The sequence below is a fragment of the Elephas maximus genome, chromosome 22 (assembly GCF_024166365.1).
Source record: "Elephas maximus indicus isolate mEleMax1 chromosome 22, mEleMax1 primary haplotype, whole genome shotgun sequence".
In the NCBI taxonomy this organism is placed as follows: Eukaryota; Metazoa; Chordata; class Mammalia; order Proboscidea; family Elephantidae; genus Elephas; species Elephas maximus.
In genome coordinates, this window is record NC_064840.1 from 27,249,342 (window position 1) to 27,268,404 (window position 19,063).

General features: G+C 56.0%; 2 protein-coding genes and 1 non-coding gene across 3 annotated transcripts; 1 reads left to right on the plus strand and 2 right to left on the minus strand.

The window, feature by feature from the left end:
- Positions 1–3,076: 3,076 nt before the first annotated feature.
- LOC126066183 (small nucleolar RNA SNORA28) lies at positions 3,077–3,198 on the minus strand. The gene has a single exon (XR_007515035.1). It is a non-coding gene; the product is annotated as a small nucleolar RNA SNORA28 (small nucleolar RNA).
- A 4,691-nt stretch (positions 3,199–7,889) lies between these two features.
- RASL10A (RAS like family 10 member A) lies at positions 7,890–10,885 on the plus strand. Its single transcript, XM_049866590.1, has 3 exons — positions 7,890–8,591; positions 9,871–9,995; positions 10,292–10,885. The coding sequence occupies exons 1-3, from the start codon at positions 8,373–8,375 to the stop codon at positions 10,557–10,559; spliced, it is 612 nt and encodes a 203-aa protein (XP_049722547.1). The 5' UTR covers positions 7,890–8,372; the 3' UTR covers positions 10,560–10,885.
- Positions 10,886–10,923: 38 nt separating this feature from the next.
- Positions 10,924–17,161, minus strand: GAS2L1 (growth arrest specific 2 like 1). The gene is made up of 6 exons (XM_049866589.1): positions 16,368–17,161; positions 14,753–15,404; positions 13,317–13,424; positions 13,121–13,217; positions 12,863–13,034; positions 10,924–12,360 (listed from the first exon to the last, which is right to left on the minus strand). The coding sequence occupies exons 2-6, from the start codon at positions 15,383–15,385 to the stop codon at positions 11,328–11,330; spliced, it is 2,043 nt and encodes a 680-aa protein (XP_049722546.1). The 5' UTR covers positions 15,386–15,404; positions 16,368–17,161; the 3' UTR covers positions 10,924–11,327.
- Positions 17,162–19,063: the final 1,902 nt, after the last annotated feature.

The window sequence follows — 19,063 nt, forward strand, 5'->3', positions numbered from 1 at the left end:
GGGGATTGAAAATACCTTGGCTTGGGGTCAGGTGCACCTTAGCCCTTAAAGTGACATCTTTGTTTTTAACATTTTAAAGAGATCTTTTGCAGCAGATTTGCCCAATGCAATGCATTACTTGCTAACTTAACTGTTGTTTCCATGGGCATTGATTATGGACCCAAGTAAAATGAAATTCTTGACTTCAATATTTTCTCCATTTATCATGCTGTTGCTTATTGGTCCAATGTAAGAATTTTTGTTTTCTTTGTGTTGAAGTGTGATCCATACTGAAGGCTGTAGTCTTTGATCTTCATCAGTAAGTGCTTCGAGTCCTCTTACGTTTTAGCAGGCAAGGTTGTGTCACCTGCGTATTGCAGGTTGTTAATGAGTCTTCCTCCAATCCTGATGCCCCATTCTTCTTCATATAAGTCCAGCTTCTCAGATTATTTGCTCAGCACACAGATCAAATAAGTATGGTGAAAGGATACAACCCTGATGCACACCTTTCTTGACTTTAAACCATGTAGTATCCCCTTGTTCTGTTCTAAACAACTGCCTCTTGGTCTATACATAGGTTCTTCATGAGCACAATTAAGTGTTCTGGAATTCCTATTCTTCACAATGTTATTCATAATTTGTTATAATCCACACAGTCAAATGCCTTTGCATAGTCAGTAAAACACAGGCAGACACCTTTCTGGTATCCTCTCATTTCAGACAAGATCCATCTGACATCAGCAACGATATCCCTTTTTTTTTTTTCTGAAACCAGCTTGAATTTCTGAAGGTTCCCTGTCAGTGTACTGCTACAACTGCTTTTGAATGATCTTCAGCAAAATTTTACTTGTGTGTGATATTCGTGATATTGTTCAATAATTTCTGCCTTCTGTTGGATCACCTTCTTTGGAATGGGGACAAATATGGATCTCTTCCAGTCAGCTGGCCAGGGAGCCGTCTTCCAAATTTCCTGCTAGACAAGTGAGCACTTCCAGTGTTGCTTCTTGAAACATCTCAATTGGTATTCCTTCAATTCCTGGAGGCTTGTTTTTCTCCAGTGCCTTCCACAAAGCTTGGACCTCTTCAGTACCATCGGTTCTTGATCATATACTACCTCCTGAAGTGGTTGAACGTTGACCAATTCTTTTTGGTAGTGACTGTCTGTGTGTTCCTTCCATCTTCTTTTGATGCTTCCTGCATCGTTTAATATTTTCCTCGTAGAATTCTTCAACATTTCAATTTGAGGCTTGGATTTTTTTCTTCAGTTCTTTCAGCTTAAGAAATGCCGAACGTGTTCTTCCCTTTTGCTTTTCTCTCTCCAGGTCTTTGCACATGTCATTATAATACTTTACGTTGTCTTCTTGAGCTGCCCTTTGAAATCTTCTGTTCAGCTCTTTTACTTCATCATTTCTTCCATTCGCTTTAGATACTGTATGTTCAAGAGCAACTTTCGGAGTCTTTTCTGATCTTCATTTTGGTCTTTTCTTCTTTCTTGCCTTTTTAATGACCTCTTGCTTTCTTCTTGTTTGATATCCTTGATGTCATTCCACAACTCATCTGGTCTTTGGTCATTAGTGTTCAATGCATCAAATCTATTCTTGAGTTGATCTCTAAATTTAGGTGGGATATACTCAAGGTCAGAAACCCTGGTGGTGTAGTGGTTAAGTGCTATGGCTGCTAACCAAAGGGTTGGCAGTTCAAATCCACCAGGTGCTCCTTGGAAACTCTATGAGGCAGTTCTACTCTGTCCTATAGGGTCTGTATGAGCTGGAATTGACTGGACAGCACTGGGCTTTTTTTTTTTTTGGTTTTATACTCAAGGTCATACTTTGGGTCTTGTGGACTTGCTCTAATTTTCTTCAACTTCAACTTGAATTTGCATATCAGCAGTTGATGGTCTGTTCTGCAGTTGGCCCCTGGCCTTGTTCTGACTGATGATATCGAGCTTTTCCATCATCTGTTTCCACAGATGTAGTCAATTTGATTCCTGTGTATTCCATCAGGTGAGGTACACGTGTATTAAAAAAAAAAAAAAAAAAAAATTTTTTTTTTTTTTTTTTGGTATAGTTGCCATTTATGTTGTTGAAAAAATGTATTTGCAATGAAGAAGCCATTGATCTTGCAAAATTCCATCATGTGATCTCTGGGGTCGTTTCTATCACCAAAGCCGTATTTTCCAACCACTTAACCTTCTTCTTTGTTTTCAACTTTTGCATTCTAATCTCCAGAAATCATCAATGCATGTTGATTGCATGTTTGATCAATTTCAGACTGAAGAAGTTGGTAAAAAATCTTCAGTTTCTTCGTGTTTGGCCTTAATGATTGGCATGTAAATTTGAATAATAGTTGTATTAACTGGTCTTCCTTGTAGGCATATGGATATTATCCCATCACTGACGGCATTGTACTTCTGGACAGATCTTGAAATGTTCTTTCTGATGATGAATGCGATACCATTTCTCTTCAATTTGTCATTCCCAGCATAGTAGACCATATGATTGCCTGATTCAAAATGACCAATACCAGTCTATTTCAACCGCTAATGTCTAGGATACCGAAGTTTATGTTTATGGGTTCCATTTCATTTTTGAAAATTTCCAATTTCCCTAGATTCATACTTCCTACGTTTCACATTACTATTATTAATGGATGTTTGCAGCTGTTCTGATTTTAAGTCGTGCTGCATCAGCAGATGAAGGTCCCGAAAGCTTGGCTCCATGCACATCATTAAGGTTGACTCTACCTTGAGGAGATAATTTATAAGTACCCCCTTACTCCCCTCTTCTTCCAGTTTTAACTTCAGAACTAGTTTGTTTTAGAAAAAATGGATGCTATTTTTATTTGGATCACATCAAACATTTATAATATTGATCTTTATATCCAAGCACGGGAGTAGATGCCGTCCCACTGATTCATGCCTTTTTTTACATCTGTTTGTAATATTTTAAATTTTCTTCATTTAAAAGTTTTGGCACGCACATTTATTCCCACATGTATTCTTGGGTATTTTCCATCTTTTAGTTCCTTTTGTAAATGGTATCTTTTCCATATGCTCCAAATTTTATAAAATGAATGTTATATAATATATAATTTTTACACTATTTAAGTCTATATAACAGCTTGTCTCACCAAGTAGAGAACTCCAGAATAGGTTAGATTTTCTTGCTATAGCAAGCACAAATTGTGTCAGTTTCCATCATCTGCCACTGAGTGTTGCTTGCACGCATTGTAATATGTGATTTTTAAAAAAACTAAACTCCAGACTTTATTAGGTTTCACTAGTTTTCCCATTAATGGCCTTGCTGTCTCTCCAGGACACCCCATTACATGTAGTTATGTCTCCTTAGCCTCCTCTTCGTTGTGACAGTTTCTCAGACCTTCCTTGTTTTTCATGACCTTGACGGTTTTGAGGAGTACTGGTCAGGTATTTTGTATAATGTCCTTCAGTTTGGGTTGTCTGATGTTTTTCTCATGGTTAGCCTGGAGTTATGTGGGGGAAGAATACCCCAGGGGACCACAGATGGGCCCATCTCATCACATCAGACCAGGGTCACATCCTACCAACGTGACTTATCGCTGATGACGTTAGCCTGGATCACCTGGCCAGGGTAGTGTTTCCAGGCTTCTCTACCGTGAAGTGACATTTTCCACCTTTCCATACTCTAGTCTTTAGAAGCAAGTCACCAAGTAAAGCCTGCACAAGGGAAAGGGTAGGGGGAAGTATTTACATAAATTATTTGGAACTCTTCTGTAAGGAAGATTTGTTTCTTCTCCCACATCTATTTATTTATTCAGTCATTTATATCAGCATAGACTCAAGGGTATTTATTTTATACTTTGAGTTTAACCCAATACTGTGTTATTCATTTTGTTGCTCAAATTGTTCCAGCTTTTGCCACTGGGAGCTCTTTCAGGTTGGCTGTGTGTCCCTTTGACATACCCCTATCCTTTTATTTTTTGAGCACTTCTTTATTTTCTGGCACTGTCACATGCTCCAGGCTTATCTGGTATTTTCTGGCCCCAAACCTACAACCAGCCGTTTCTCTAAGGAGCCCTGGTTGCTTTGATTGGAGAGTGGTATTAGAAACCAAAATCTGGGGGCTGGGTGTGCTTGTTACTACTGGGGTGCCATTTCTTCTAGGCCCTCTCAGTGGACAGAGCCCCATACTGACCCACATATACATACATAAATTAGTTGCCATTGAGTTGATTCTGATTCATGGCAACCCTGTGTGTTTCAGAGCAGAGCTACACTTCATAGGATTTTCAATGGCTGTGACCTTTTGGAAGACTTCCAGACCTTTCTTCCAAGATGGACACTTACCCGTTTGCACTACCCAGAGACTCCATACCCACGTATCCTCCATTGTATCTTGTAACTGGTAACTAAAAAACTATGTATATATAAATAGGGAATTGTTTTATAGATACCAATTTTATCCTTCCAACCCTACTAAATTGTCTTGATTTGTATCGTCTCGTTTTATCCCATAACGACTCCATGAAGTCTAACCTAGTAAGGGTCAGAGAAGGAAACTAAGGCTCAGAGAGTTGAAGTAAGTGGCACAGATGGCACAACCCTGGGAGGAAGCTGCAGCAGCAGGTTTCAAACCAAGACGTCTCACTTCAGAAGCCTTGCCCCACAGGGAAGCCCTGCCCTGTGCTGCCTCCTTGTGTCCTGATGATTGTAAAACCCAGCCCAGTCCGCAGGAGGCTGACCAGCCACAAGCAAGGGGAGGAGTTATTATAATTACTAAAGCCTGAGACCACTGGGCCAGAGGTGGCCTGAACCCGAGACACCCTCCTCCCCCCGACTCCCCGGAGCTGGATGCAGTCCAGGGCACTTGACCCCTGGGAAACACTAGAGTCAGACCAGTAGGGAAAAAGCCATGTGGACAAAGGCCGCATGGTGGGGAGAATGCCCAGCTGGCTGGCTTGGGGAGGCGCGCAGTGAACTAGGGGGAGCAGAATTCTCCACTAGCCCCAGGCCTTCTCAAGGGCTCCCAGCCCACCCCACTCTCTGTGACTTAATCCTCGGGGGTCTGTTTAGGGGTGTCATCAGGCCCTTTCTGAGCCCCCCTCCTAAGCCCCCACCCTCTTCTGGGCCACAGAGTGCCTCTCCTGAGTCTCCTCAGTCCCCCAGGCCTGAACTAGCCCGGCGCTTCTGTCTCTGTGTCTGGCTGCATGTCTGTCTCCCTCATGGGACACAGAGGGCAGCAGTGTCTGGTTTGGTCCCCTGTCCCATCTGCTGAAGGAGCAGATGTGTAGACACTTGAATGCACCTGTCCAGTGCTTCAGGTGAGGAGGGCCAGGGGGTCCTGGGGTTCGGGGTGGTACAGCAGACAGCAGCCCAGCAGCCCCACCTTGGGGAAAGAGTAAGGAGAACAGTGAGAGAAACTTCAAAATCCTCACCCCAGGCAAACAGGCAGCCCAAATCCCCCAGCTTACTAGTTTTTGGGACGCCTGGCCTCAGGGCTCCCCGCTCCTGCCATAGATTGGCTTTGAGGTCCTGAACACAGCTCAGCTCAGCTCCATGGGTGACAAGGTCCTCCCCAAGCCCTTTTCCACAGGGCCTTAGGCTCCTGCTTGCCACCTCCTGAAGCCCTCCTGGGCTTCTGGGCCCAGATAAAGTTGAACTTCTCAGAAGGGTCAGGCTGAAGAGCCCCTATGGTCCTGGGTTCCAGTTCCCTAGCTGCGGCTTTCCTGCTGGACAATCAGGCAAATCATTGCCTCCCTCTGAGCCTCAATGGCCTCACCCATAAAAGAGGCACAGCCCTTGCACCTACACTGGAGGGGCCTGGAGGCTCAGTGAATGTGCACCTCCAGGTCAGGGCTTGGCATACCCTGGTCTTCGGTAAATGGGAACAGCAGCTGATGATGGTGGTGCAAGGACTTCCTAGGGTATGTGTTACCCTGTGGAGTCTGCAAGGCTTTGTAGGGGCCATAGGACACCCTCTGTCTACCGTGACCTCCGTCATACCACAAACACACACCAAGAGCTCACACTGGGGCCCAGGGATGCCTCTCACACAGTCCTGTTTGGGAATCCAAAGCATAGCCCAAGAGGAGGGACAGGGAGCCAGTTGACTCTGCCTGAGCACAAAGCAGGTAAGCGTTTCCAGACAGAGAGCTCCCAGAGCTGACTCCTAAGGGTGAGCAGAGCTCCCCTGGCAGTGGGATGAGACGGTGCTCCAGGCCCGGGAGTAGGCTCCACCAAGTGGCCCTGCAGAAGACCACCCTCAACTCAGCACCACACCCTGCAGAATGCCAAGAGGGAAGGGACTTCATTTCTGGAAGGAATTGAGGCAGCTCACAGAACCCAGAGGCTAAGTTAAAACAAGAGAGGGCAAACCAGGTGAAAGGGAATCAGGGCAGGACAGGTAGATGAAGCCAGGGGGCCCCATGCTCTGGGCCTGAAGACCTGGAGCACCTGAGGTGGCCACAATCTGACTCTGAGCTCCCTAGTGGCCTGAGGAGAAGAGTGAAAGCCAATCAAGTGCTGACCCAGCATTGGGGAATGAAAACACTCCCCTACTCAGGAGAAGCACCTTCCGGTTTGTCAGCTGCTCCCTGGAGGATGCATCCCCCTCCCATGGTTTAGCTCTTCCTCCCACACCCTCTCCTTTGCTTCCCTCAGGCTGGGGTGGGCATGCTGCCTGTGCCTTTACAGTTTCTGAATCCCATGTGTTCTAGAATCTTTCCTCCCGAGGCCAGAATTTTTTTTAACCCATCTCAGCATCCTGGCAAGCAGTAAGATTGGGAATGTTTGTTGAAGAGATGAATAAATGAAACCCTTGGCTGGTGCAGACATACAGAGATGTCTGTGCATTTCACAGGGCACCCAGGCAGCGCCATGTAAAGGTCAGGGATGTGGGAGCCTCCCACTGTGAGGGGGACAGCCAGCTGAGAATGGGGTGCTGGGCAAACCCAGACTTTCCAAACTGTGATGGGAAGGAGCTTCCCAACAGGCTCCAGACAGGGGAGTGTGGGCTTTGGGAGTCTGATCTGGGGGCTGCATAGCTTTGAGAAAGCTACAGGTGGAGGCGTGTGAAAAACACCGGTCTCAGCAGTGTCCCGGGTGGTGCTGGAAGCCCTGGTGGTGCAGTGGTTAAGAGTTACAGCTGCTAACTAAAAGATCGGCAGTGCCAATCCACCAGCTGCTCAGTGAAAACACTATTGGGGCAGTTCTACTCTGTCCTATAGGGTCCCTATGAGTCGGACTCAACAGCAATGGTTTGGGTTTGGGTTTGGTTGGGTTTGGTCTGGGGTGGTGCTGATTTCCAGATTTTTCTGTATTTGTTCACCTCCAGCCTTGCTGGGACAGGGATTTGGGGCTGAGCTGCTTTGACCAGGCCTGCCGGGCTCAGCCTTCTCTGTCCCCCCTCGCTGCCATGACAGCCATTTGGAATATTGTTTGGTAGCCGAGCAGGAGGAAGGTGGATGGGCCTCAGAGGAGGTCATAAAGTGGGTGGGGCACCCACTGCCCTTCTAGCGTCGGAGATACCTCTTTCCGGCCTCAGTTTCCTCATCTCTTAAACTGAGACCCCAGGTTGCCGGCGTAGATTCTAGCATCACGTAGGTATTAGCTCAGTAAAGGTCTGCCAGTAGTAGATTCTCAGGACATGGGGCGGAGACACAGCGCAGACTCGCCCAAGGTCACACCGCTGGGATGGGACCCGACCGCGGGCAGCCTGACTGTTGCCGGCCGGGTTTGTCAGGAGCCAGCTGGGAGAAGCGGTGTTTGGAGAGCAGCCGTGGGCGGGCAAAGACTTCTATTTTGGACCAGGTGAGAGGAGTGCGGTGCACCGAGGGGGAAGGGGGTCTTCCCTGGGATGCCCGCCCCCGGTCACCTTCCCGCGACCCTTCCCGGGAGGGAAGTCCTGGGGCGGGGGAGCAGGTAGGAGGGGCGGGCGAGCGGTTACCTCATCGCCGCCTCCCAGAGGCTCCGCTCGCTCGCGCCGCCGGCTGCGGCGGTGACTCGGGGCGCTGGAGCGAGGGGAGGACAGAGGGACTAAGGCTCCGCTCCCCTGCGGGACCCGAGCCACGAGGAGGTCTGACCCCGGTGCCCCGCACTGCCGGCGGCACCTTCTTTCGCGCCGCGGGGCGTAGGCGGTGTCTGCGCGCGGCGCCGTCCTGCGCCCTCCCGGCTTCAGCACCCGCCGGAGCTGCTTGTGCGTCCGCCGTCGGCCGGCTCCGCGGTCTGTCTGCCCTCCGGCCGCCGGCTCCGACCTCGGGCCTGGCCTCTCCCGGATCCCGGTGCTCCGGGGGTCGACAAGGAGCGCGGCGAGGCCGGGGCGCACGGGTAGGGCGCTCGGGACTCAGGACCGTGGGCGCACAGCATTGCGCCGGCCCATGAAGCTCCTGGGTGCCGGGCGCAGCAGCTCAGGCGGGCCATGGGGGGCAGCCTGCGGGTGGCCGTGCTGGGCGCCCCGGGCGTGGGCAAGACGGCCATCATCCGCCAGTTCCTGTTCGGCGACTATCCCGAGCGCCACCGGCCCACGGACGGGCCGCACCTATACCGGCCCGCGGTGCTGCTCGACGGCGCTGTTTACGACCTGAGCATCCGCGACGGCGACGGCGCTGGCTCGGATCCAAGCTCAAACGGCCCTGAGGTAGCGGCTCAAGGGGAGGACTGGGGCGTGTAACAGCATGGGGGTGTGTGTACTCCCTGCACGCATGCCTGTCCGAGTGGACCGCCCCTGGGCGTCCAGCCGCGTTCAGGGATCGAAGGATGGATGGGTGCAGGGGTTTCTTCCTAGTGAAAGTAATTCTCCCCACCTGTCAAGGGGCTCCTCAGGCCCAGGCCTGAGTCCCGGAGATGTTGCAAAGTGATTTTTTTCTTATTCTAGGGGGTGCCTTTGTGTTTGCTTGGGTCCACTGGTAGATCTGGATGGGTGGCAGTGCCCCCTGAGAGTTGTGTTTGGGGTGCTGAGCAGAGCTGCAGTGGGAGGGACTGGGGCCAGACACAGGGATGAACTTTCTAGTGTGTGTGTGGGGGGGAGGGGTCATTCTCACCCTGCTTTCTTATTCCCGTGACCTGGAGCAAAGACTTGTTTAGTAATTTGTGCCAAGTCCAGAACAAACCTTGAGTCCTTCGAGCTCAGTCCTCCTCCTCTCAGAGGTGAGGAAGAAAGAGGAGACAGGATTAGGCCGGGCTTCTTGGAGAGGGTGACATTTGGGTCCAGCTGGGATGGATGAGTGAAATTTTGATTAAAAGAGGTGGCAAGATGGGAAGATAGAGAGAGAGGGAAGATGGCAAAATTGGCACGAAACGAGAGACTGAAAGGGCTGACTCAATAGGGGGAGAGCAAGTGGGAGAAGGGAGTATGATGTATGCAAACCTACATGTGACAGACTGATTGGAATGGTAAATGTTCACTTGAAGCTTAATAAAAATTAATTAAAAAAAAAAAAAGAGGTGGCAAGAACCTTCCAGATAGTACATCACATGCTTAGGTGGGGAGGCCTAAATGCATAGGGCTGCATGACCATCAGTAGGGTGGAAGGCCAGTGGGGACACGGGCTTAGGTAAGGGCTTTGGAATTGGTCTTGGAGGCAGGGAGGGCATTTGAGGGGGGCAGTGGCCTGACCCAGGTTGAGTCTGTGGAAAGCTGAAAGGAGGTAGGGGAAAATGGGGGTGGACAGATAGCACAGCCTCCAGTAGGAGGTAGAGAGGAGACAGAGGGGAAGGACAGGGCTGGTGGCTGCCAGGTTCCAGGCACTGTTTGGAAATTTTTACCATGAGGGCCCTAGGCCTAAGAGCTTGGCCGTGTATGGGGTGGGGGGGCGGCCGCAGAGATGTGGGATGCAGGGATCTGGGAGGCCTCGGGCTGAGGACAAGCTGTGGGCTTAGCATGAAGGTCACTGCAAACCCCGGTATCCTGTCCCCAGGAGGGGCCAGACCCTAAGGGCTGGAGCTTGCAGGACACGGACGCCTTCGTGCTCGTCTATGACATCTGCAGCCCTGACAGCTTTGACTATGTGAAGGTGCTGCGGCAGCGCATCGCTGAGACCAGGTGGGGTGCGGCCGGCGGGATGGGGGAAGGGGGCTTTTGCTGGTCGGACCCCATCTCTTCCCGTGTTGGATGGGAGGGGTCTCCTGCCGTCCTGGCCCGGGTTTCGAGTTGTCCAGGCAAGGCCTTTGTCTGCCAATGGTCTCTGGCCATATGCAGTCTTTGGCCCACACGGCCCTGGTGTTTGCCGGGGGTCTCTGGCTGCAGGAGAGGATGCTCCTGCTATGTGTATACCCACTGGGGACATTCTCCAGCTGTGGGGTCCTCGGCACTGCGTCTGACTCCCACCCGGCCTCTAGGCCGGCAGGTGCACCCGAGGCTCCCATTCTCGTGGTAGGCAACAAGCGGGACCGGCAGCGGCTGCGCTTCGGGCCGCGGCGAGCGCTGGCCGCCCTGGTGCGCAGGGGCTGGCGCTGCGGCTACCTCGAGTGCTCCGCCAAGTACAACTGGCACGTGCTGCGTCTTTTCCGCGAGCTGCTGCGCTGCGCTCTGGTGCGGGCTCGCCCTGCGCACCCGGCCCTGCGCCTGCAGGGGGCGCTGCACCCAGCGCGTTGCAGCCTCATGTGACCGACTTGGACAAGGTTGCATCCTGGCACACCCCGGGGCCCAGATTGGACGACTGCCTCATTTCCCTCCGATTGGACAGGACGAGTCTCCGCCCTGCTTGGATGAGGAAAATTCCCACCCCAGTATCCTGGGGCTATAGACCTTTCAATCTCATCGTACCCAACCATGCCCCAAACTCACTGGATTTTTCTGGGACCTTATTGGGTCGGATAGCCCCGATCCCACGGGATGGAAGGACTTGGCTATGAATCTAACTGGAAGCTCCCAGGCTGCTCCTGGAGCTTCAGTGGGCAAACTGTTCTGTCACACCCATCACATGGCAATAAAGGGGCAAGTGATTCAGGTGCATCTGGCATTTCTGGGATGGGCAGAGTGTGGGGGCTGGGCTTGAGCCTGGAGGTCAGAACCACTGGGCAAGTCTAGAATCCCAACATGTAACAAGGAACCCCAAAGCAGAACCCCTAAAAAGGAGACAGAAGCGGCTGGAGCAAAACTTTACTGTCAGGCTCTGCAGGGCCACAGGCCTACTACAGGGCACTAAGCCAGCCCGGCCTCCTCTAAGGCATTCAATAATATTAGTAATTAAATAGCAACGCTCACCCGCTACCCGGAATGTACAACAGGTCCTATTGTGCCATGTGGTCCCGAGAGGGCTGGTCCCATGAGGTCTGGAACCCAAGAGGCAGAGGGAGCTCCCTGATGCAGAGGGGTTAAGGCCACAAAGGAAAGGGAGAAGGAACTGGGCCTGGGGGCTGCTGGGCCGGTCCATCACATCCAGGAATCCGGCTCAGCACTTGTGCTGACCGAGTGCAGGGCACGCCAGGCTCCAGGCTCTGTGGGTCCGGATGGGCGGCGGGGGCCACTCGGCGTGGGGATGCGGGAGGGCTTCCGATTTGGCTGTGTGTCCATCCGGCCTCGGGCCCAGGTTCTCAAGGGCTCCGGGCCGGTAAGGGGGGTCCCAGGTGCATCAGGTGGCCCCCCAACACCAGGGCAGGGGCTGCCCTCATCGGAAGAGCTGGATAGGGCTGGGCCTCGGGGCCTGGACTGCCCATTGGCTGTCTGGGCAGGGTCCCCGGGGGGGCCACACTTGCCGCCCAGGACGCTGAGAGAGGAGGAGGAGGAGCTGGAGGAACAGTAGGCCGAGTCGGGGGCTGGAGGGTCCGGGGCTCGAGCTGGGTCAGGGACAGGGCCAGTGGGGTTCCCACCAGCAGCCTTGAGGGCCCGGGCGTTAGCCAAGAACTCCTCTTCCAGACATCGGAACAGCTGCTGCTCCTGCTGTGGGTCCAGCTGCAAGGGCGTGCGGAAGACGCTGGCTGGTGTGCTGCCCAACTCTGGACCAGGGCTAGGAACCCGGGCAGGTCGGCGTGATGAGGGGCTGCGGGCCCGGGGCGTCTGGGGGCTGCTCCTGCCCGAGTCCCTGCCGCCCCTGCCCCGTGGCACCCACGAGTGCTGCCCATCTCGGTCCCTGCGCACAAGGAGCACAGCCTGCTCCTCACGGCTCTGGCTCCTCGCCCGGCGGGTAGGGCTGGGGGCCACCAACTGGGCCCCCCTGCCCCCTGGGGCCCCTCGGGGCCGACCCCAGTCCAGCCGGTCTCGGGACTGGCTGCGTGGGGTAGGGGGCCGCCTTGGGGAGGCTGGGGGGCCTGTGGTCAGCCGTCGGCTGGGCCGCTCCCTCTGGGGGCCAGTGCCTGTGTCGTCGCTGCGGGCGCCAAGGGGGCCACTCTGGGCTGAGGAGGCTGAGGAGTCACTGTCCCCCGAGTAGCGGCGAGAGCGGGGCTGGGGAGGCAGCTGATCGCGGGGCCTGGGGTGGGGGAACAAGGGAGACGGGAACATCACAGAAAGGACAGGAAGAGGAGTGAGCAGATGTGTGGCCAGATGGGGGACCTGTGGCCAGCAGTGGTGGCAGGGAACTTTCAAGGGCATCTGTCTGCCCTGGGGACTTCCAGGGAGAAGTAAGACACATAGCAGCAGCTTCCTGTGGCCGCTTGAGGCCCCAAAGCCAGCAGAGGAAACATGGCCTCGGGTCCCTGAGCTCCCTGCCTCAGGCCTCCTGTCTTCCTGGGGCGGGCCAGGAGGAAGCTGGGGTTGGACTGGCTGCCCGCCCACCAGGGCCTGCCCCAGCTGTGTTGTTCGTTTGGTTGGGTTGTCATGGAGACGGGAAGCCGGGCCCCACCCCCACCCACAGGAACTTTTCCCAGAGCGTGAGTCACTCTGGAGCGACAGGCTCTGCGTCATCAAGGCCAGCGAGATGCCCCCACCCCCACCCTCCAGACCCCTCAAGCCCACATCCTCCTGCGGCTCACCTGAGTGGGGTCTCAGGCCCCTCCTTGGAGCTGCGTAGGCTAATGGGGGTCACCTCAGGCCGGGAGCCCCGGCGTTCACCCCCAGGGGCCGGGCTACCAGCTCGGGGGCTTGGGGTGGGTGACACCCTCTGGGGAGTGAAGGTTTGAGCCCTGGGCTGGGGTGGGCGATGGGCTGCAGGGAGAGAGAACAGACAGCCATGAGGGACAGAGCAGTGCAGAGCCAGCCCCGGGTGCCCACCTGCCCACCCAGGCACTGACCAGTGGAGGAGCAGCGGCATGGGTCGTGTTTGTCCAGGTAGTGCTCTAGCGTGTCCCAGCCGCCACCCACACGCACCATCACGTGGCTCCTCAGCACCTGTGGGACCCGGTGTGGGCAGGTCACAGTCGTATCCCCTGGGCTTGGTAGCCCATCACCCCTAGCTGCCACCTGCAGGGCCAGCACCTGGACTCTTACCCGCACAAAGATGAGCAGGCTGGAATCCCCCACACGATACTTCCCCTCCGAGACCTTGATCATGGGGAACTGGTCTGGGCAGGTGCATCGGCCCAGGATCTCCCTCACCTGAGGCCAGAGAGCAGAGGCTGGGGGTCAGGGGTCAAGGCTCTCCCCCTAGACTTGAGGTCAGCTGCTCCAGGGTCAAGAGGAAGTGAGTTCTCCGGGAGAGGGGCATGGACTCTGTGTTGTCCCACACTTGAGTGCAGCCTCTGCACTTGACCTTTCACCAGCAAACCTTTCTGGCTTTCAGGGGTCAGGGAGCTGCCCAGGAGAGGAGGGGCTGCAGTCAGGCCAGGTCTGTCTGGACAGCGCCCCAGGAACCCGAGCCGGGGTGGGGGGGCTCTGGAGCCCATCCTCACTCTCCCTTTCCCTACTTCCCAGACAAGGAGGCTGAGACACATGCAGAAGCCAGGTCACGAGTGCAGGGGGCCCCACGCCCCTGGCAGGCCAGGGACACATGGGCACAGGCACATCCCAACATGCACACACAGGTCTGGATGAGCACAACGCTCCCTGGGCCTGGGGTTGCCAGGCTGGCTGTGTGGGCGGCCCCACCCACGTCCCTACCCAAAGCGGCGGCGCCGGAGGAAATGAGCAGGTGGAGCCTCAGCTGAACTGGCCCAGGCCGGGTGTGGGACAAAGCCTCTGCCCACTGCCATCCAGCCATCCGCCTCCAGGACGGGCACATCATAGCCCTGACTCCTGATAAGGAAACTCTTGGCCTAGACCGGGGGGTGGAGGGGACACCTTGCTCCTGGGAGCAAGGGGACATGGCCCTCCTACACTTAGAGTAGAACTAATCCTACGGCTCCGGAATGGACCACTGCTCCCACTGGCAGCAACTCAGGGCTGGCTTACCAGATATGTGCAGAGCCCTGGGGAGTAGGAGCCCCTGGGGGCTCACCGGGTACTCTCCGAGTGCCTACTGTATGCCAGGCATCTTGCCCAGGCTTCATGCCTCATCTCAGCCAAGTGTCAGGCACCCAGACCATATCTTGAGCTCTGTGAGGGTGTGGATGTCTAGCACCCAAGTGCAGGGCGCATACAGGAGGTGTTCAAATCATACAGCCTTCCTGGGTGAACTAATGCACAGTACTTAGGGAAGTGGGGGCATGTGATGGTGCTGGCCCAGCTGGGCTGGGTGACCTCACCTGGCACCTCCTCCTCTCTGGGCCTAACCACCGCCTTAAGCCAAGTATATACTTGTTGCTCAACATACACACCATGGGGCAGACTGTCCTGCAGACACCAGTGTGGCCCAGTGCAGGCATGTTTGGAGAGGTTCAGGGGCCAGTTGCAGGCACCAGCTCTGCTCTCTGTTGCCCGATACACAGTGTTCAAAAAGCAAGCATATGCAGGTGCTGCCGAGCACACACGCCCATAGGGGGACTCACCAGTTCATCAAGGTTGCGCAGGTCGCTGGGCGTCATGCGGGGCCCACGGGTAGAAGCCCCCGTTGCAGGGGCAGCCTCAGTGGGGTCCTCCCCGATGGCAGGGTTGTTGGGAGCTGGGGGTGTGGCGCGCAGCTCGCGCTCGATCTCCTGCTCAAACTGCACCAGGCGGGGGGCAAGCAGGCCTAGGCGAGCCCCTCGCCGCGCCACCTCCAGCAGGCACAGCACCACGCTCTTTTCGTTCTTACGCAGCACCAAGTCCTCAGTCTCAAACATGAGCACTTCAGGCACACCCAGCTCCGCACGGCACCAGCCAATGAAGGTGGCCACATTGTCTCGGGCCACGAAGGAGCCAGGCGCCACGCTGTGTGCCTGGAAGGCCACACCGCGAGCTGGCCTGGAGGCGGCCAAGGCCCGCGCGGCCTCAGTGACAGCGTTGGCATGTTGGCACAGGGCAGTGCCTGTGGCCAGCCCAGCCAGGAAGCCATCACCACCGCTAGGCAGCCCCAGGCTGTATAAAGCGTTGAGCCACTCAGCCAGGTCCTCCTTCATAGCCTCCACATAGGCCTCACTTGAGCGGAATGGCCGCACGCTCTTGGCTGCAGAGCTGGCGATGCCTGCGACTGGGTCCGCCATGCCCGGGCCAGCCGAGTCACTGTGGGCAGAGACACAGGTCAGGATTGCTGAGAGGGCCCAGTGATACCCACTACATACTAAGCCACTGACCACCTGTGCACAGTCAGGCTGAATGAGTCTCAGACTCTCTGTGCCTCAGTTTCCTAATTTGTGCAATGGTGACAGTAATATTACCTGCCTCATAGAACTCGACGGGATCATTGTTATAAACAACTTAGTGTCCACAAAGCGCACAGAACAAGCACTCCATAAGCACTGGCTGTATGGCTCTTTTTGGGGGGGATGAGGGGTTAGTTGAGGCCTCCCTCCCACGCAGGGAGATGCCCACCGTCACTGCCCCCATTTTACAGGTGAAGAACTGAGCCCCAGAGAGTCAAAGCCCTGGCCTGAATCTCACCACCTCACCACCCCCACCGCCGGGCCTGGACCCGCCCCTGGGAGGAGTTATCTTCACGGCTCAGGGGTAAGGGGCTGGGGCCATCCCAGCTGCTCTCTCAGCCTCCCTTCCCCAAGGACTGTGCCATTATAATAACGACATAACAGCAAAAACAGTAGCAGCCATGAAGGGGGCCAGGGTTGAGCGCGAAGTGCGCACACTCGGGGCTTCCCCGAGCCCTCCCCGCACCATCGACTCAGGCTCAGGTGATATTATCTCCATTTTACAAACGAGGAAACTGAGGCGCAAAGAGGGAAAGAGCCGGCTCAAGGTCGTAGAGCAGTCGGCGCGCCGCGTTGCTGATCTCGGGGCGCGATCCCGCAGCTCGTCCATCCGGGGCCAGGCCCCGCTCCTCCAAGAAGCCTTCCCAGAGCCCTTGTCCGGCGCGTGCAGGGCCAGGAGGCCTCCGCCCGGCCCCACCAGTCCCCGGCCCAGAGAGGGTGCGGGGCCACCCAAGGTCACACAGCCTCGGGAAACCGAGGCCGCAGCCGCCGGTCGCCCATCGTGCGCTCCAGCATGTGGGCTGCTGGGGGACTCCGCGCTCACCTGGCTCATCCCGCGGCCCCGGGGAGCATCGCCCCGGCAGGGGCCGGTTCGTCCCGGGGCCGCCGCGGGGAGGCGCCGCCCGAGCCACAGCGGATCCGGGTCCGGCCGCCAGCGCCGCTCCCGCGGCCTCCACGCCCGCGATCTCCGCCCCGCCTCCCTGGAATTCGGATCTGGCCCGGAGGGGGCGGGCGGGGCCGCGCGCTCTTAAAGGGGACGCACCGTTCCCGGGCGGGCAGGGCGGACTGGGGGAGGAGCTGGAATCTCTCGACGGGGGGCGGGCCGGGAACCCGGGTCTTAGCGCGTAGTCTGCGCAGAGGGCACCCAGCAGTCCGCATCCCAGGGCGGGGGCTGGACCACGGCCCCCAGGAGACCCCTTCTCCAGTTCCTGCAGCCCCGACCCCGAGCTCCGACCGGCTCAGGCACGCCGCCCCCAGCCCAGGCCAATCACCAGGGCCCCCCCACCGTCCTTGGTCTACTGGGGGAGGAGGACTGGTCCTTTTTCATTACACCCTGTCCCCTAGCAGTGGCCTCCCCGAGCAGGCAGCACAGCCTGTTCCCAAGATGAACTCAGGAAGCGATAGGGGCCGGGGGCTGCAAAGTCATCTCCGGCAGGGGCGGACCTCCCCAGGCCAGATAACCGAGGCCATCGGCGCCCAGGGACTAGGAGCTTCCCTCCCCTCTGTGCCGGCCCACAGGGAGGAGGAGGATGGCCACTAGTTACTGACACCCGCTCAGTATCTGGCTCCTGGCTGAATGCTCAATGAACGCTCATTTTTAACCCTGAGGGCGGGGAGCCCGTTTTACGGATGAAGACACTGAGGCTCTGAGGGGCAGGCCGTGGCCAAGGTTGACGCTGAAGCCCGGGGCGGGCGAGAGGCCAGTCCGCGGTCACCTCCGGCTGTCCTGGAGTAGGCACAGGCTGGTGGAGCACGGGAACAGGAGTCGGCTGCCTGGGACGGCCCGGCGCTGGAGGGTTAAGCTCCGCTGGTTTCTTTTCAAACTGCAGAGGAGGGACTGGCCGAATCACCGGGAAATCCTGCCCCCTGCTGCCGCCGGCTGGGCGGGGAGGCCTGGCCCGGCTGGGCGGCAGCCACGCTGCCCGGGTGGGGCCAGCCAGGGGAAGCTCCGCCAACAATAGCCAGCACTCAAAGCTTAAAGCTCCTAATGTGTGTCAGGCCTGTGTTTCCCAGCCCTTCACAGGAAGGACTCATTGAGCCAACTGAGGAACACATCTCATCATGCCCCATCTGGCTGGTGAGGAGGGCAGCTTGGTGGAACGCGGATGCTGGGCAGGCCGGCTCTAGAGCCCAAGCCCCTGACTCTTATGTGAGGGATGTTAATTGAGCACCTACTGTGTGCCAGACTCCCTGGTGCCAAGCTGCTCACACACATCATTTTACAGAGTCCTCAGGACCTTTCAGATGTGGTACCATTCTCATCACAATGCCCTGGACACAAGGGTAGGGGGTGGAGGTGGGTGTAGGCCCCAAAGTGCCCTGTCCTTCCACCTCTCAGGACTCAAGACTGCAGAGGGATGGAGGCAGGTGACTAGTAATAGTAATGGCTGACACATGGCACCTACTGTGTGCCGAGTCTCTGCTAGGTGCTGAACCAAACAGACCCAACTATCAGGGCTGAAACAGCGCTGAGGTGCTGGGGGAAGAGAGAGATGGAGCCAGGTGAGAGAGAGCAGGAGTGTGGGGGTTGGTGGGTGCTGCAATTTTAAATCAGTGATCAGGGAAGGAGTGAGGGAGGGAGCTGTGTGGCTATCTGGGGCAAGGATGGTCAGGCGAAGGGAATGGCCAGTGCAAAGGCCCTAAGGTGTAAGTGTGCCTGGCATGTGAGGAGTGAGGAGGCTGGTGAGGCTGGAGTGGAGGGGGTAAGAAAGGAAGGATGAAGGGTAGAGAGATGGGGCGGATCAAGCAGGGCCCTGAGGGCCATGCCTCCTTTGAGGAACATGGGAACCAAGGAGGGATGCAAAGGAGGGGAGGAGCATGACCTGACTTAGGTGCTAACAGATTCCCTGTGGCTGCTGTGGGGGGCAGGGACGCAGCTGGGTCCTGGGAGGCAACCAGGTAGTGTCAGCGAGGTGGTAAGGGGGCATCAGATTCTGGCTGTATTTTGAGGGAAGAGCCAACAAGACGTGCTGGTGAAGTGGTGTGGCGTGAAGGCAGAGCCAAAAGGAGCTAAGAGTGGCTCCCAGGTATGGGGCCTGAGTACTTGCGAGGACGGACCTGCCACTGCCAAGGAGAGGAGGACTGCCAGGCGTGGGGGCGGGGGGTGATGTCACAGATCAGGGGGTGGGTACTACAGTAATTTAATCCTCAAAATAACCTGGTGGGCTGTAATACTGTTACATGTTCTTGTTTTACAATTCAGGGAAACTGAGGCCCAGAGAGGAGGGACGTGTGCAGTGAGTAGCAGAACTGGGATTTGAATCTAGCTCTTACCTACCTTGCTGTTCTGTGGGGTGTGGACTAGGAGAGGTAGGACTAAACTTGGGCTCTGCTGTTGGTCATTGGATTCGAGATGGTTGAGCTGCCTGGGCCTCAGTTGCACCATCTGTAAAACAGGACAATAGAAGTAGTTGTATCAGAGTTGTAAGAAATAATACCATTACTCAGCTCAGAGCTGGCCAGGGGCTGAGGGGCATGTCTTCTACTCTTCTGGAGAGGGGTGATGGAGGCAAAGAGGAC